Source organism: Oryx dammah, unplaced genomic scaffold (genome assembly GCF_014754425.2).
Source record: "Oryx dammah isolate SB20612 unplaced genomic scaffold, SCBI_Odam_1.1 HiC_scaffold_22, whole genome shotgun sequence".
NCBI lineage: Eukaryota > Metazoa > Chordata > Mammalia > Artiodactyla > Bovidae > Oryx > Oryx dammah.
In genome coordinates, this window is record NW_024070206.1 from 12,495,616 (window position 1) to 12,510,234 (window position 14,619).

General features: G+C 38.5%; 1 protein-coding gene across 2 annotated transcripts in view; it reads left to right on the top strand.

Annotated features, from left to right (window-relative positions):
• ACAA2 (acetyl-CoA acyltransferase 2) overlaps window positions 1-14,619 on the top strand; it is a 32,298-nt gene that overhangs the window by 5,457 nt on the left and 12,222 nt on the right. For both annotated transcript variants that reach the window (XM_040264512.1, XM_040264513.1), the window contains exons 2-4: window positions 4,145-4,311; window positions 10,997-11,125; window positions 12,760-12,876. In XM_040264512.1, coding sequence (XP_040120446.1) covers window positions 4,145-4,311; window positions 10,997-11,125; window positions 12,760-12,876 — 413 coding nt within the window. The remainder of the gene's footprint in view (window positions 1-4,144; window positions 4,312-10,996; window positions 11,126-12,759; window positions 12,877-14,619) is intronic.

A 14,619-nucleotide genomic window follows, 5' to 3' on the forward strand; every position in this document is an offset into this window, starting at 1 on the left:
TTCTCCTTTTGTATCTTCTAGGAGTTCTATAGTTTTTGCATTTTATATTTAAGTCTGTGATCCAGTTTGAGCTAATTTTTATGAAAGGCATAAGGTCTGTCTACTTTGTTGTTGTTTGCTTGTGGATGTTCAGTTGTTCCAGCACCACTTATTGAAAAGACTATGGTTTTTCCATTGACTTGCCTTTGACTTTGAGGTCAATTACAATAGACTTTGAGGTTCTACCCATGTTTTTTGTTTTTATTTTGTTTTCCCCAATATTTTTCCCCCTGTTCTTCAGATTACATAATATCTGTTTATCTATTCCAGAGTCACTGAATCTTACTCTGTTCACTTCCATTCTGCTACTGCACCCATTCAGTACACATTTTATTTCAGGTATTTTTCAGTTTTAGAATTTTCACTTTGTTTTTTTTCTTTAAACTTCTTTTTCTTTGTGGAGCTGTCTGATCCCTTATTATGAACATATTTTTCTATATATTTTGGAACATAGTTATGAGAGACTACTGCTTTAAAATCCTTGTTTGCAGATTCTAACATCTGGGTCATGCTGAGGTCCATCTCTGTTAATTGTCTTTTATCTTAAGGATGAGTCACACAGGCATACCTCATTTGCTTGTGAATTGCATATACTGCAGATTTTTTGTGTTTGTTACAAATTGAAGGCTTGTGGCAATCCTGCAGTCAAGCAAGTTATTTGTGCCATTTTCCCCACATTTTCTCCCAAAATGTATTACATTTTGTTGATTCTCACAATGTTTCAAACCCTCCATCAGCAAAAAGATTACAACTTCCTGAAGGCTCAGATGATGGTTAGTATGTAAATTTTTTAGACCTAATGTTGTTGCACACTTAATAGGCTACAGTACAACTTCTATATGCATTCGAAAACCAAAAAATTCATGTGACTTGCAGTAGTGTGGAACCAAACCTGTAATACCCCTGAGATACGTTTGTATCTTCCTGTTCCTGTGTGAATTAATTTTGGATTGTGTGGTGGACAGTGCAGATGAACCATGGTAGAGACTGAATTCTGCTACTTTCCCAAAAGTATTGACTTATTTATTGTTAACTGTTTATTTTTGTAGACATTTAATTTGGCTCAATTCAAACTGCTTTCCTCATAGCTCAGTTGGTAAAGAATCAGCCTGCAATGCAGAAGATCCTGGTTTGATTCCTGGGTCAGGAAGATCCACTGGAGAAGAGATAGGCTACCCACTCCAGTATTCTTGGGCTTCCCTTGTAACTCAGCTGGTAAAGAATCCACCTGCAATGCGGGAGACCTGGGTTAGATCTGAGTTGGGAAGATCTCCTGGAGAAGGGAAAGGCTACCCATTCCAGTATTCTGGCCTGGAGAATTCCATGGACTGTATAGTCCATGGGGTCACAAGAAACTGGGCACAACTGAGCGACTTTCACTTCACTTCAGACTGCAAACTCTGTGTGCCCTGTAGAGGGCAGCAGCTCAAAGCTAACTTTAATTCATTTCGTTTTAGCAGAGGTGCATGTAGTTGGCCCCACAGGTACATGATTAAGGATTCAGCTGGATATTTGGGCTCCCCACTGTGGTCCTTTTCTTTCACAAACCCCCCTCAGTTCCCTGTAGCTGTGATTGTTGCAAACTCAGTTTTCTTATTCTTCAAGCCAGCAAGACTGAGTTTTTTAATTCTAGCCATTCTATTCAGTGTAGAATGCTGGCCTTCAAGTTAACAGCTATAAGCAACTTGAACATTCACCATGTGCTATTCCCTTTTTCCATATCTACTCGTCACCTGCCTATTTTTGTTCATTTTCTGGGCACTTGAGGAAGCCGTTCTTCTCTGTCTTCAGTGTCTACTGAAGAGTTGGCCAAATAGGAGCATACTAGGTGATGACCAGAGATAGGACTGTACCAAAATTAGGAAGAAAGCAAGCAAAGGGGAAAGGAAAATGAAATAAAAGTAAACACCGATATGAAAAAAGGCCGAGACTGTCAATCAAGGAGGATTAGAGGACACTTACAGGAAGACATGGGCTTCCCTGGTGGCTCAGTGCTACAGAACTCGCCTGCCGATGCAGGAAACAAGGGTTTGATCCCTAGGTCTGTAAGAGCCCCTGAAAAAGAAATGGCATCCCACTCCAGTATTCTTACCTGAAAACCCCGTGGAGAGAGGAACCTGGCTGGCTACAGTCTATGGGATTGCAAAGAGTTGGACGTGACTTAGTAACTGAGACAGGAAGGTACAGTGGCACAGAACAACCCGTCTGTCAGAGGAAAACATTTGTAATGCACTAAGCTAATATTTTGCTTCCCTGGTGGCTCAGTCAGTAAAGAGTCTGCCTGCAGTGCAAGAGACGGGTTCAATCCCTGGGTCGGGAAGATCCCGTGGAGAAGGAAATTGCAAACACGCTTGCGTGGAGAGTTCCATGGACAGAGGAGCCTGATGGGCTGCAGTCCATGGGATTGCAGAGTTGGACATGACTGAGTGACACTTTCACTTTAATATTTATGGCCTTTTGTAAATATCTGAATATTTTATCTTTAAAGAACCAATCAAATCTGTTCTAAGTTGTAGTTACGTATGTTGCTCCTAACATTCTTTTAGACTGTAAATTTCTCAAAGTAGAAATCAAAGAAAAAGCTGGAATGTTTTTTAGGATAGGTTGAGTTTGTTCTATCAAAAGAGATCCCTAACATAAAGGAGAATTGTGTATCTGGGCACAAACCCATTGTTAAAAAGTCTCATAGTTTCTTGGCAAGATGTGGAAATGTGTGCTCAGATTGTCTTTGAGAGGATTTAGCCTATGTAAAGCATAAAGCCTGAAGTCTGTCATACAGTAAGTACCCCCTATATGTTGACTATAATATTTACCTTGCAGAGTTGTTTGGGAAGAGTAGATATTATATGACAAGTGATGAGATGTCTAGTGCCTAATAAATGTTACTGTGATGAAGCAGCTGTTAACTGATGTTGTTCCCCAGTATGCAGGCTTTGCATTTTTGCATTTTGCTACTCTAGTGGGTACCACTCACATCCTAGTCCTCGTAGATTTGTTAAACATGACTTTTTTTCCTTTGGTGGCACTAGAGTGCCTTGAGAAGGGGCAGTTTGTATCTGTCTGTACAGAGACACCAATTGAACCAATAGTGATACTGCAAATTTGTAGTCTTTGTATTAATAGATGTATAGATAATTCCTCTGTATCCTTTGTGTTTAGGTCAGATGTAGGAAACTTCGTTATACTCTGACAAACATTAAAATAGGATATTAGTGAACTAGAGTGTCTTTAGAAGAAAACAACCAGAATTAAAGAATTATTGAAAGGATACTTCTTACGTACTTCAGAAAAGAGAATTTAGGTCTGGGGAATTTTACATGTTAGCTGACATCAGGTACTGGAGGGGCTACCCATGATAACAGCGTATCTATTTTGCCTGTTTTATTCTAAGAGTAACAGATAATAGTTCAAGTTATTTGAAGTTTGTAATCTGAGTCATCCTCTGATTCTAGAAGCACTGAAATATATAATACAAATTCAAATACAAATACAAATTCGAATTCAATTCTATGTTCTAGAAGCTATATAAATTGAGTTTGGGATGCATTTGTATAGAACTGGGATTGGTCGATGGAAGATTTCGTAAGCCAAGCCAGCTCAGCATGAGAAAAAAATCATTAGTTTCTGTTGCCCGTTCACAGTAACACTGCTTCACACAATAAAGCGTGCCTTTAGCACAAGTTAGAGAGGACCTTTCTTCAGAAATAGTCTGGAGGGCGTTCATGGTGTGAGTGCTTGGCCTTCAGGTTCCTTTAGTTGGGAGATTCTTTGATTCTGTGACTAAGCAATATACTTCAGCAAGTAGAAGCATTTCCATTTTAAACAAATCATCAGCAAATAATCAGTTTATAAAAATGTTGTCCAGCCAACATGGGTTTGTATCAAAGCCTGCCGAGCAGTTCTTGGTACCAGCATGCAGGAAATGATCAAAATGATAACCCTTAGAACTATTTGTATGTGTGACCTATGCTATGTATTATGCGACAGAGATTTTCAGATATTTAATTGAAAATTGTGCTTTATAGTAAAGTTCACAGAGAATTATTTAAAGCATGTTAGGAATACTGACGAATCTGCAATTGCTTATAAATTCTCCATACAATAGGTGTGTTCATCGTTGCTGCTAAGCGGACCCCCTTTGGAGCTTATGGAGGTCTTCTGAAAGACTTCACACCTACTGACATGGCTGAGTTTGCTGCCAGGGCTGCCTTGTCTGCTGGCAAAGTCTCACCTGAAACTGTTGACAGTGTCGTTGTAGGCAATGTCATGCAGGTTAGTAGGGCCGAAGGGAAGTATTCACTCCTATTGCTTTCTTTTATCAGTTTCTAAAAATAATTCCTTTAACATGTCATAATGGTGTACTAGTTAATAATAGTTAAGGGTATTCATAATTTAAGCAATTCCCTGACCCCCGAAGCAGTGGCATATATAATTCAAAGGAGCATATGTTTGGAAACTATGTATCTGTCTGGTACTTGGATACATTTCATTGCTTCTTAAATAGATTAATTTTCTTGACTTACTTGAAGTAAATTGGTTCTCTCTATGTCTATAATTTCTTCACAGTAGAAGCTTGGTCAATGTTTGTTGTGGGGAATGAGAAGCTCTTTTATGCTCTACCTTGCTATATATGGTGTACAAAATAGATCACTCATTTGCAATAATTGAAAGCTGAATTTGCCTTCAAAGTGTGGTCAAGATATGGGGATGCTCTTACTCTTCCCACACTTCATTGGTGGGATGGAGGCTCCACATTTAGTGCTTTGCCACCACCAGTGCGTGCGCGCTAAGTCCCTTCAGTCGTGTCTGACTGTGCAGCCTTATGGACTATATAGCCCACCAGGCTCCTCTGTCCGTGGGATTCTCCAGTCAAGAATACTGGAGGGCATTGCCATGCCCTCCTCCAGGGGATCTTCCCAACCCAGGGATTGAACCTGCATCTTAACATCTCCTGCATTGGCAGATGGGTTCTTTACCGCTAGCCACTGACAGTACTAGAGCCCGTCACTGTTTTTCTGGCTTACAAGGTGTTTCCAGACTGGGTGAGACACCTTGAGACTACTGCCACCTCCTCCACTGCATGCTTTCAGCTCATAGAACTGGGAGAAGGCTCAGAGAGAGGTGCACAAGTGTCCCCTGTGAATAATACTGCTTTGAACATCATGTACAAGTTTCTGTATGGACACAGGTTTTCATTTCCCTTGGGTGTATGCCTATGAGTGTAAATGCTAGGTTATATGTTAGCTCTACATTTAGTTGTTTGAAAAGCTTTCAGATTGCTTTCCAAAGCAGCTGAACATTTTACACTCCTGTCTACAGGATATGAAAGTTCCACTTTCTCCATATTCTTGTCAACACTTGTTATTGTTTGTCTTTTTTTCTTTAATTACTGTAGCCATGCTAGTGAATGGGAAGTAGTATCTCACTGTGGTTTTAATTTGCCTTTCCCTGATGATTGATGATATTGAACATAATTTCATGAGCTTGTGTCCATTGCTATATCTTCTTGAAAATGAAAGTGAAAGTCGCTCAGTGGTGTCCGACTCTTTGTGACCCTGTGTACTGTACAGTCCCTGGAATTCTCCAGGCCAGAATACTGGAGAGGGTAGCTATATTCCCTTCTCCAGGGGATCTTCCCCACCCAGGGATCAAACCCAGGTCTTCCACATTACAGGCAGATTCTTTACCAGCTTAGCCACAAGGGAAGCCCAAGAATACTGGAGTGGGTAACCTATCCCTTCTCCAGTGAATCTTCCTGACCCAGGAACCAAACTGGAGTCTCCTGCATTGCAGGCGGATTCTTGGAGAATGTCTAAGTAATATCCCTTTCCCACTTTTTAATTATTTGTCTTTTCATTATTGATTCATAAGTGTTGTTTTTATATCCTAGATACAAGTCCCTTAACAGATAACATGATCTGCAAATATTTTTCTATACTTGATTATCTTTTCATTTCTTAATTATATCCTTTGGAGTATGAAAATTTTGAATTTTGATGAAGCCCAATTTTGGTTGTTACTGCTCAGGCTTTTGGTGTCATTATCTAAGAATTTATTTCCAGATCTAAGGTCGCAAAGATTTATTCCTATGTTTTCTTCTAAGTTTTAGTTCATACATTTAGGTCTTTGGTTTATTTTTATTTAATTTTTATATATGTTTTGAAGTACAGGTTCAAATTCATTCTTTTGCATATGACTATCCAGTTGTTCTAGCACCGTTTGAAAAGACTCTTTCTCCCATTGGATGATCTTGCCACTGTTATTGAAAATCAGCTGACCATAGACATGTGATTTTATTTTTTGACTCCTCATTCTATTACACTTATCTGTATGTCTATCCTTTATATGTCAGTTCCACACTATGTTGATTATCTTGATTATCATTGCTTCATAGTAAGTTTAGAAATCAAGAAATGTGAGTCTCCTACTCAGTTTTTCTTTTCAAAGTTGTTTTGGCTATTCTGGGTCTCCTGCAATTCTAAAATATGAATTTTAGAATCTATTTATCCATCTCTACAAAGAAGTCAGCTACAATTCTGATAGGATTGTTTTGAATCTGTAAGTCAGTTGGCGGAGTATTGCCATCTCAACAGTATTAGTAAGTTTTCTGATCTGTGAACGTGGCATGTTTTTTGTATAAATCCTGTTTAATTTTTTCAACAATGTCTTACAGTTTTCAGAATATAAATTTTGCACTTCTTTTATTAAATTTATTCCTAAGTATTTTATTCTTTTACATGCTATTGTAAATGAAACTGTTTTCTTATTTAATTTTCAGATTGTTCATAGCAAGTGTATAGAAATGCAGTTTATTTTAAGAACAAAGAAATACAGTTGATTTTTATATATTAATCTTATATCCTGAAACCTTGCAGAACTCATTTATTAGTTCTAATGGTTTTCTAGTTGATTACTTAGGATTTTTTATATATAGCATCATGTCATCTGAGAGCAGAGATAACTTTGCTTCTCCCTTTCCAATCTGTATTTCTTTTACTTTTGTATTTATTTTTCTTGCCTCATTACTGTGTCTAGAACTTCTGATATTGAATAAAAGTGACAAAAAATAGATGTTTCTCTCTTGTTACTGATACTGTGGGGGAAAGCCTCTGGTTTTTCAGCATTAAGTGTGGTGTTATGTGGATTTTTGTAGGTTTCCTTTATCAGATTGAGGAAATTCTTTTTCTGTTCCTAGGTTGTTGAGTGTTTTTATCATGAAATGTTGCTAGATTTTTGTCAGTTGCTTTTTCTGTGTCAACTGAGATAATCATATGATTTTTGGTTTTTATTCTGTTGATACAATGTGATATATTAATTGACTTTCAGGTGATGAAACAACCTTACATTTCTCGATGACCCTTGCACTGATCATAATGTATAATTCTTTTTCTAAACTGCTGAATTCTGTTTGCTAGTATTTTGTTGAAGGTTTTTTTTATCCATATTCATAAGAGATATTAATCAGTAGTTTTTGTGATGTCTTTGTCTGATTTTTTTATCAGTATAATTCTGGCTTCATGCTGAGTTGGGAAGTGATCCTTTTCTATTCTTTAGGAACAGTTCATGAATTATTGGTATCTTCTTTAAATTTTTGGTAGAATTCAGTAATGAAGCCTGTCTGGCTTTTTTTTGTGAGTTGTGATTTGTACTAATTAATTCAGTCTTCACCCCAAGAAAAAGAAATGCAAAAAGGCAAAATGGTTGTCTGAGGAGGCGTTGCAAACAGCTATGAAAAGAAGAGAAGCTAAAGGCAAGGAGAAAAGGAAAGATATACCCATTTGAATGGAGAGTTCCAAAGAATAGCAAGGAGAGATAAGAAAGCCTTCCTCAGTGATCAATGCAAAGAAATAGAAGAAAACAATAGAATGGGAAAGACTAGAGATTTCTTCACGAAAATTAGAGATACCAAGGGAACAACATTTCATGCAAAGATGGGCACAATAAAGGACAAAAATGGTATGGACCTAACAAAAGCAAAAGATAATGAAGAGGTGACAAGAATACACAGAAGATCTATACAAAAAAGATCTTTGTGACCCAGATAATCACGATGGTGTGATCACTCACCTAGAGCCAGACATCCTGGACTGTGAAGTCAAGTGGGCCTTAGGAAGCATCACTATGAACAAAGCTAGTGGAGATGATGGAATTCCAGTTGAACTATTTCAAATCCTAAAAGATGATGCTGCACTCAATTTGCCAGCAAATTTGGAAAACTCAGCAGTGGCAACAGGACTGGAAAAGGTCAGTTTTCATTCCAATCCCAAAGAAAGGCAATGCCCAAAATGCTCAAACTACCGCACAATTGTACTCATCTCACACGCTAGCAAGTGAAAGTGAACGTCGCTCAGTCATGTCCGACTCTTTGCAACCCCATAGACTATACAGTCTATGGAATTCTCCAGGCCAGAATACTAGAATGGGTAGCCTTTCCCTTCTCCAGAGGATCTTCCCAACCCAGAGATCAAACCCAGGTCTCCTGCATTGCAGGCGGATTCTTTACCAGCTGAGCCACAAGGGAAGCCGACATGCTAGCAAAATATGCTCAAAATTCTCCAAGCCAGGCTTCAACAGTACGTGAACCATGAACTTCCAGATGTTCAAGCTGGATTTAGAAAAGGCAGAGGAACCAGAGATCAAATTGCCAACATCTGCTGGATCATTGAAAAAGCAAGAGAGTTCCAGAAAAACATCTGCTTTATTCTGTGCCAAAGCCTTTGACTGTGTGGATCGCAATAAACTGTGGAAAATTCTGAAAGAGATGGGAATACCAGACCACCTGACCTGCCTTCTGAAAAATCTGTATGCAAGTCAAGAAGCAACAGTTAGAACTGGACATGGAACAACAGACTGGTTCCAAATCAGGAAAGGAGTACGTTAAGGCTGTATATTGTCACCCTGCTTATTTAACTTCTGTGCAGAGTATATCATGAGAAATGCTGGACTGGATGAAGCACAAGTTGGAATCAAGATTGCCGGGAGAAATATCAGTACCCTCAGATATGCAGAATGACTCCACACTTATGGGAGAAAGCAAAGAAGAACTAAAGAACGCTTGATGAAAGAGGAGAGTGAAAAAGTTGACTTAAAACTCAACATTCAGAAAACTAAGATTGTGACATCTTGTCCCCTCACTTCATGGCAAATAGATGGGGAAACAGTGGAAACAGTGACAGACTTTATTTTCTTGTGCTCCAAAATCACTGCAGATGGTGATTTCAGCCATGAAATTAAAAGACGCTTGCTCCTTAGAAGAAAAGTTATGACCAACCAAGACAGCTTATTAAAAAGGAGAGACCTTACTTTGCCAACAAAGGTCCATCTAGTCAAGGCTATGGTTTTTCCAGTAGTCATGTGTGGATGTGAGAGTTGGACTATAACAAAAGCTGAGCACCAAAGAACTGATGCTTTTGAAATACGGTGTTGGAGAAGACTCTTGAGAGTCCCTTCGACTGCAAGGAGATCCAACCAGTCCATCCTAAAGGAAATCAGTCCTGAATATTCATTGGAAGGACTGATGTTGAAGCTGAAACTCCAATACTTTGGCCACCTGATGTGAAGAACTGACTCATCTGAAAAGACCCTGATGCTGGGAAAGATTGAAAGCAGGAGGAGAAGGGGATGACAGAGGATGAGATGTTTGGATGGCATCACTGACTCAGTGGACATGAGTTTGAGTAAACTCTGGGAGTTGGTGATGGACAGGGAGGCCTGGCATGGTGCAGTCCATGGGGTTGCAAAGAGTTGGACACAACTGAGTGACTGAACTGAACTGAACTCACTTGTTATAGGTCTATTCTGATTGTCCATTTTTCCTTGACTTGGTTTTGGTAGTTTATTTCTTTCAAGACATTTTTCCTTTTCATCTAAGTTATTTAATTTATTGGGCTTTCTAGGGGGCACTCAGTGGCAGCCCACTCCAGTACTCTTGGCTGGAAAATCCCATGGACAGCAGAGCCTGGTAGGCTGCAGTCCATGGGGTTGCTGAGAGTCAGATACGACTGAGCAACTTCACTTTCACTTTTCACTTTCATGCATTGGAGAAGGAAATGGCAACCCACTCCAGTGTTCTTGCCTGGAGAATCCCAGGGATGGGGGAGCCTGGTGGCCTGCTGTCTATGGGATTGCACAGAGTCGAACACGACTGAAGTGACTTAGCAGCAGTGTTAAAGAACTTGCTTGCCAGTGCAGAAGACTTAAGAGACATGGGTTTGATCCCTGGGTTGGGAAGATCCCCTAGAGGAGGGCATGGCAGTCCATTCCAGTATTCTTGTGTAGAGAATCCCCATGGACACAGGACCCTGGCAGTCTACAGTCCATAGAGTCACAAAAAGAGTCGGACACGACTGAAGTGACTTAATATGCATGCATCTAATTTATTGGCACACAACTGTTCATGGTAGTCAGTTAATAGTCACACTAGTTATATTTTGTATAGTTGCTGAGTATGCTGAATTAGCAACTGCTGAACAATCATTCCCAGTGAAATGACAGTTCTGTGAGCCTCCAGCCACAACATATTTGTTAACTGATCAAAAAATAACCTTGTTTTATGTATGTTTCTATGTTAATAAAGCTTCCCTGGTTATTACAGTGTGCAGCCAAGGTTGCGAACCATAGTCTCAGATGCATCCTTTGGTAAAGAACACACTACTTTGAGATAGCCTATTCCATTTTTAAACAGCTCTGATTGTTATAAAATTCTGTATTCTCCTGAAGATATAATATAAGAATTTCTCATACTTAGTTTGTTTAAAAACCAGCCAACCAAATTATAATTTATATTCAAATCATTCACACTGTATAAAATATGCTATACTTATATGTATTATGTTGTACCTTAGAGCCATATTGTTTATAATTTTTTAAACATTGTGGACATTTTAGTATATTTTGTCCTTCTTCTTGATTTCCTAGATTTATAGAGGCAATTCTTTTTCTTTTCCTTCTGTTCCAGAGTTCTTCAGATGCTATATACTTGGCAAGACATGTTGGTTTGCGTGTAGGAATCCCAAAAGAGACCCCAGCTGTCACTATTAACAGGCTCTGTGGCTCTGGTTTCCAGTCCATTGTGAGTGGATGTCAGGTAAGAGCAGCATTTTATTTAATTCTCTGAAAATATTAGCAGTTAGTAGAGGAAATGCCTCACTTCAGTGTAACACTAGGTTTTTAATTTTATAGTATTTATGAAGAGAGGTCAATATTTGATTTTTCTTGGAAAATATTCATAGAAAATCATTTTTTGGATATTATGAACATGCAAGAAAATCATTTCATAAAAGCTAGTGATGAACCCTGGAAACACTATGCTAAATGGAATAAGCCAGTCACTAAAGAACAAATACTGTATGAGTCCACTTATATGAGGTCCCTAGAGTGGTCAGATTCATAGAGACATAAAGTAAAATGGGGATTGCTGGGGCTAGTGGGGAAGAGAATATTGGAAGTTAGTCTTTAATGGATACAGGTTTCAGTTTGGAAGCTGATAAGACTTCTGGAAGTAATGGTGGTTGGTTGCATAACATTGTGAATGTGCTTAATGACTTGCACAGCTAGAATTGATTAGAATGGTAAGTTTTATGTTATGTGTATTTTATCACAGTTTTTAAAAAGCTAGTCATGACTCATTTTTATTGAGTGCTCCCTATGTGCCAGACATAGATTTACATTCAGTATCTCACTTAATCTTCACAACAGCCCTATGAGGCAAGAACTGTTATTCCCCTTTTATAGGCAAGGAAGTTGATTATTAAAGGCATTAAGTTTACTAAGTTGTAGAGGCAGAATCTGATGCCAGGTCTGCAAGAGTTCCAGGTAAGGCAGTTCAAAACAGTGAATAAAGACTATAAGGTAAGGAAGGGAGATGGAGAATTTAGAGGATGATAAGAAATGTATTTTATTATAAAAGTACTGAGTAATACTGTTGGTCAAAGGACAAACTAGTATCTCTTCGAGGGATTGTTGGGCAAATAGATTTCCTCCCTTGAGCATAGGGAAAAGGGGTACAGTAAAATTTAATTTGTCAACATCTTTATGTTTTCAAAGTCCTCATATTTTATTACAAAATAAAATGAAAGATAAAACATATTGTAATGAACAAGTTACTTTCACGTTTATTTATTTCTGTTAGAATATATCTTAGTTAGCGAACCTGATTTTCCTAGCAATCATTTTAAACACTGGGCTGCTGGAGAATTGTTATTTGCTGTTTTTCTGAGAAATGCAAATAGTAAAAAAAAATTGGAGTAAACAGATTCCTCTTTATGATTACCCTAGGTTAACATAGTTTTTATAAATCTGGTCTACTTCAGGTCCATTGATTAATAGGATAAATTTTACTTTTGCCTTTTTAAGGGCTTATTCTTTATCTGCTGGCAATCTGTACATTTATACTAGACGTTAATATCCCTGCTAGTTTTCAAGATGTGTATTGAGTTAAGAATTACCATTCCTTGTCAAAATGTAGGTAGGACTTGTTACTTCTGCATAAATGATTGAAAAGTCTGCTAACTTTTTTCCTCCTTGTATCTTGGGAATGAATATTTTAACATTCACTTTGAAATTACTTTTATTTCCCTTTGAGACACTGTAATGTGAAAGTTTTACTGTAAACAAAACTTATTGTTTTACTTATTAGCTTTGCTATTGGTTTACTGCTTAATACATATTTCCGTCACAATAAAAGGATTTTGGTGGTGTTGTTTGTTTGTTTTTAAATAGGAAATTTGTTCTAGAGACTCTGAAGTTGTCCTGTGTGGAGGAACTGAAAGCATGAGCCAGGCTCCCTACTGTGTCAGAAATATTCGTTTTGGAACTAAGCTTGGATCAGAGCTCAAGGTTGGAACCATTAAAATTTTTAAGAATTATTTCTCATGCTATTATACTGTGATTTTAATAACACCATTTTGGGGCAGAGAAAAAAAGTTAAACCAATTCTGTTAATAGGGAGTTGGCAAGATATGAATTGTAAACTATTTCATAGTTGTTAATTTTGACATTTTAACTCACATAAAATTAGACTTTATCTCAGCACACCTCTGCTAGTGTAATTAACACCTGGGGAGATGAAGGAAGGGAAGTAATGGATTAAACTGATGGGTAAAGATTGAATTAATCTCTCTACTGAACAACTGGTAAGCCAAATAATTAAATCTTTGCCATAATTAATGAAAATTTTATTTCTGGAGCAATCTCCATCGAATGGATTTCTTCTTTACCACAGAAAACATTCTCTTCAAATAGGTTATAGCGTCCCAAGTCAGTCAGATAAACAACAGTCCTTTACAAACCACCTGAGTAGTACCGTTAAGAGTAATAGTGTGCTGTCCGTTTTGCATCAAAGGGCCAATGACACTGTATGTTCTTAGGCTTTCCCAGTCATAATCACTGGTTTATTCTGTCCACCCTGTTTCTCACCTGGCCTTTTTGAAAGTTGAAATGAATAAGACTTAGATAATATGAGATAATATTTAAGATTCCTAATACATTTGAGAAAACCTTTGGAAAGACAGGTCAGCAACTCAAAGGGTGACAAGGCAGTCTAGAAGAAACAGGTGGGGCCCATTTATCAGAGACTAATAATTGGATAACAAAAGCCAGCCTATCCCAGGCTTTTTTAGTCTCACGGTAACTGGTAGAACCTGCTATTGCTACCACTGGAGGTATGGAATGGAAAAAAGAGCACAGCTATACTCTTTCTGTGGAGAAGGCAATGGCAACCCACTCCAGTACTATTGCCTGGAAAATCCCATGGACAGAGGTAGGCTGCAGTCCATGAGGTCGCTAAGAGTCGGACACGACTGAGCGACTTCACTTTCACTTTTCACTTTCATGCATTGGAGAAGGAAATGGCAACCCACTCCAGTGTTCTTGCCTGGAGAATCCCAGGGATGGGGGAGCTTGGTGGGCTGCCGTCTATGGGGTCGCACAGAGTCGGACACAACTGAAGTGACTTAGCAGCATACTCTTTCTGAGGGCATTCATAACTGCCTTAGAGGTGGCTACGGGGAAATATTGCATGAGAACTCAAGTTTCTTACGAAATGGAACCTTGAGGGGTTTAAGTTTTGATTGTAGGATGACTTTCTACATTCTTACCCTGCACATTTAGCACTGTTGGTCCTCCTTAGAGCCCTGTGTTTAGAGCAGAGAATGTGTGCCTTTTATTATGGTGTTTTTAATTTTATTTATTTATTAAAATTATTTATTTTAATTGGAGGCTAATTACTTTACAGTATTGTAGTGGTTTTTGCCAAACATTGACAAGAATCAGCCACAGGCACACATGTGTTCCCATCCAGAATCCCCCTCCCACCTTCCTCCCCATCCTCCCCCCCCGACCCCGCCCCAGGGTCATCGCAGGGCACTAGCCCTGAGCACCCTGTCTCATGCAGCAAACCTGGACCGAAGATCCGCTTCACATATGGTAATATACATGTTTCAATACTATTTTCTCAAATCATCCCACCCTCTCCCTCTCCCACAGAGTCCAAAAGACTGTTCTTTACATCCGTGTTGCTTTTGCTGTCTCGCATATAAGGTCATCATTACCATCTTTCTAAATTCCATTTATATGCATTAG